Here is a 3,708-nt window from a genome sequence, read left to right as displayed (position 1 = left end):
TATCTAGTTGATGTTATCTACTACGATGTTCTCTTTCCTTGGACTTTCGGTTTTATGTGAGCCTAATATTACCCGGCCTCCTCAGTGTTCCCCCCCCTTCAAGGTGTGTTCCTCATGCTTCTAAATCCATAATGATTCGTTAGGTTGATCCCCTCATATTTCTACTTGTTGAGTGTTGCTAAGTGGGGTTGTGCCTTCACCTCTCAGTCTCCTCAGTGTGGCTCTTGAGGTGTGAACCTCACAGGCGTGAGCCTCATAAGCATAAACCTCATGCATTAGGGGAAGCTTGAGGTCTATAGGGGCCCTTTAAGCTGCCATATTATGATTTTAATGACTTTTTGTTAAAACATTAAGTTTCTTTGAATTTAGATACCTTCTTGTTCTTCAAACGGCTAGAAGTTTGAATTTCAAAGTTTCCCGCCAGAATTGAATTTGAAATCGAGCGAGAAAAACTATATCATGTGACATATCTATGGAAAGAGCTGGACGAGTAGATTCTAGATCTGTAATCTCCGACAAATTTTGAGCTCATATGTAGAAGTTCTGGACGTCCGAAATTTCAAAAACTTTCCCCCCCACTTTTTGGAAATTAAAAGTACAAAAAGGCATCTTCTAAAGAATCTTTTGACCACCTTTAATCACCCAACATTTTTGTATACATGGCATCATACGATTGGCTCTTTTTCTTAATAACCTTTTAATCACATGGCATCTTAAAGGGCCCCTAGAGACCTCAACCTTCCCCTAATGAGCGTGAACCTCAGGAGCGTGAGCCTCACACCAACAAATCAAGCATTGATGCATTGAATTAGAAAGACCAACAAATCGAGCATTGATTAGGAGAATATGTTTTGTATCCATATTTTATGGATAACATGGGTATTATGAGAAGATTCTAATGACTATTTTCAGAAGTTTTACATGTCACATAACAAGAACCATTTTAATGATTTGAGAAGGAGTTTTTAACTCTCTGTTTTTAAGATTTTAGTTTGGTTCTTCTACATGAGTCTATGATGGAAGAGTAAGAGAAGAAGAGTGTAGCCAAAATTAGCAGTAGATGCACATTACACTACTACAAATGGGATTATTTCTCATGGGAAGAGAAGGTTTCAAGTGCAACCTGCAATCTAGAAAGGAAGGGAGGCATGATATCTAGTGTGGTGGTGGATATCAACATTTTTTTCTGTTCTTGCCCTCTTTACAGGCCATTTTAATAGATGCAAGCTCTTGAAAAAATGTAAAAAGGTCCTTCTCTTAGCAAGAAGCTTTTGACATAATAGCTATTTCCAATAACAAAAACAATATAGCTTCATTATTCCATACCAAGCAAGCATATGGATGGTACACAAGGATGATGAATCACCATTGTGAAAACGAGATTACTAGTATTATTAAAGAGACCCTTTTTGGCAGTTTGTCTTCTTTTTGTTCTTCTGTAATAAAGCATCATTATTGTGGATGGTACACAAGGATGATGAATCACCGTTGTGAAAACGGCTACATTATTAAAGAGGCCCTTTTCGTCTGGTTGTCTTCTATTTGTTGTTCTGCAAAAAAAAAGCATCATTAGCGGTCGTATGTTAGTTCTCAGAGACATCAATACAACATGCCCGAGTGTGTGACTTTTATGCATTCTGATAAAATATTGCAATTCAAACGAAGGAGAGATATAATGAAAGAATATGATCTCACAAGAAGAAGAGGAAAACGGAATGAATTGCCATTGTTGCTGCACGTTTGAAGCAGTTACAGGTACGCGTACTGTCAAAGGGTGGTAATATGCAGCATTTTGGTAATCGGTATCACTGGGGAGGTACCAACTAAGTGTGTTATCTCCATTGGCAAGGTTGATCGCAACATAATTTCTTTGAGAGCCTACGCTACGATTCTCTGACCACACAAAGTTATCATCCAGAGGATCGAACTCTGTTGCGATGACCTATTAGTCATCGCAACATACAGCCAAGGTTATATAAAATGTTAGTAACAAAGTAGATGATACACAAAGCGAGGCTAAAAGATTATGTGAGATGAGAGGTAGTTTATATGCATGCATGAAATGGAGATACCTTATCTCCTGGTTTAGTAGAGCCTTTCAGAGCTTTTCCATTGCTTCTGCTTATGACTATAAAGGAAGAGTTAGAATCTTCGTGCCGGCCACGAGCAGGAACTTTATACCATACCTACAAACACGAACACATGAATTCATGTGAGAAGTGTACTTCAACACAAAGAGGAGGCATACGGCTTAGACACGCATATTCATTCATATATATATATATATATATAGAGAGAGAGAGAGAGAGAGAGAGGGGCTAATGGTCATGACGTACCTCTCGATCACCATCCTGATTCTGAGAGTTCACTGCGACAACCGTGAGCTCGTCGTTGATAGTACCGCTTGTAGGCGGGAATGTGAGATTTTCGTGAGGATTCTTGACGATCAAAATCTGGGAAACCCATGCTGATTGTATTGTATAGACGGATGGTACTGCAATATATAAGGCGCACGTCAGGATGATAAGACTTGGTTGATACAGCACGGATTTTAAAATTCCATTTCATTTGCCTTACCATACTCATTCAATTTCCAGCGCTGAGTACTACTGGTCCCGCCGTTAGCTGGCGCCTTTTGCAAAATCACGGCCACCCCGTCTCCGTTTTCTGGCGGGGACTTCCCCACTCCCAAGTCCAACAAGAGGTTCAGTTCCAAGGACGAGATGGCACTGCCAAGCTTATCAGAGCGTAACGTCCAAAGTGTGGTGTTATTGGCGCTGTCCGACGCGCCATAGTCTGTATGGAGCGACACCTGGAAAAGGAGGGGGGGGGGGGGAGGGGGTTACCAGCTCGTAAATAGTCGTAATATTTGCTCTTGCAACCAACTACGTCCTGATGAGTGGGACGTGCCGCCTGAGCACGTCCCATGCATAATGCAATGAGCACAATTTTGTCATTGGTTACCTTGAGCGGTGCAGTCAGATTGCTCTTAAGGGCCGCTTTGGATCCGTTATTAATCAGCGCAAATGCTGGGTTTCCTTCAGAGTCTTTCAAAAACCTCCATGAATCGTCCTTGTACCACAGCTGCAGAAAACATCAGTGCGACACTAGAAACTTAGCGCACAAGTACAATTTATAGAGCTCTCTCTCTCTCTCTCTCTCTCTCTCTCACACACACACACACAAACACACACACGGACGCATGCTATAGTCAAGATGTGCAGCAGAGCAGCTCATAGATTTATAAACCTGGAAAGGGTTGTCCAGATTCTCTGCAGCAAGCACAATGTGAGACCCACGCTGCACAACATTGTAACCAGGGTACTGCGTGGAGGCAATTGTGAAGAAAACTGGAGCAGGCATGTTGCTAGCTACCGCGGAGAAACAAAAGCACTAATTAATTGAATTAAAGTAAGCAGCTTACGAATTGCAAGGGGTGTATTCCTCGGAACGTGGGAGGTCCTTTTATGCTAGCGGGGAGGGAATATGGAGTGCGCCCATGTGATCAAAAATGCGGGATAGGATTTGGATTATTGGATGTGGCTCTGAAAAGGTGAGTGCGTCCTACAGTGGACGGACTGGTCGGCCGCTGCTGCAAGCGCCGTCCTTGTTTGCTTGTGCAAGCGCCCTCTGTTTGGCGCCATTGTCCATCAACAAATCCAGGCAGCCCTCGTCGTCCCGGTGGTCCTTTCACGTTGCTTTTGTCAT

At 42.4% G+C, this 3,708-nt stretch overlaps 1 protein-coding gene across 2 annotated transcripts; it reads right to left on the bottom strand.

Annotated features, from left to right (window-relative positions):
- Positions 1-1,417: 1,417 nt before the first annotated feature.
- LOC147614140 (ricin B-like lectin R40C1) lies at positions 1,418-3,430 on the bottom strand. Of its 2 annotated transcripts, none has more exons than XM_086780408.1 (7): positions 3,250-3,430; positions 2,965-3,084; positions 2,578-2,812; positions 2,337-2,494; positions 2,073-2,186; positions 1,696-1,942; positions 1,418-1,436 (listed from the first exon to the last, which is right to left on the bottom strand). In XM_086780408.1, coding segments are annotated over exons 1-7 (990 nt in total). In that variant the 5' UTR covers positions 3,364-3,430; the 3' UTR covers positions 1,418-1,434. The 2 variants fall into 2 exon arrangements, with proteins under 2 accessions (XP_086636534.1, XP_086636535.1); XM_086780409.1 differs by lacking the exon at positions 1,418-1,436 and adding an exon at positions 1,517-1,550.
- Between the last annotated feature and the right edge of the window lie 278 nt (positions 3,431-3,708).

This window comes from Cibotium barometz, chromosome 42 (assembly GCF_041138505.1).
Source record: "Cibotium barometz isolate CiBa-2024 chromosome 42, ASM4113850v1, whole genome shotgun sequence".
Taxonomy (NCBI): Eukaryota; Viridiplantae; Streptophyta; class Polypodiopsida; order Cyatheales; family Cibotiaceae; genus Cibotium; species Cibotium barometz.
This window is presented reverse-complemented; position numbering and strand designations above follow the sequence as displayed.

What these genes read in the sequence shown, in the direction of transcription:
- LOC147614140 (XM_086780408.1), bottom strand. Translation starts at nt 3,363, where the DNA reads ATGCCTGCTCCAGTTTTCTTCACAATTGCCTCCACGCAGTACCCTGGT. An exon ending in ATCAGGATGGTGATCGAGAG is followed by an intron (nt 2,187 to 2,336) that starts GTACGTCATGAC and finishes TCGTGTTTGTAG; the next exon opens with GTATGGTATAAAGTTCCTGC. An exon ending in CTACTAAACCAGGAGATAAG is followed by an intron (nt 1,943 to 2,072) that starts GTATCTCCATTT and finishes GATGACTAATAG; the next exon opens with GTCATCGCAACAGAGTTCGA.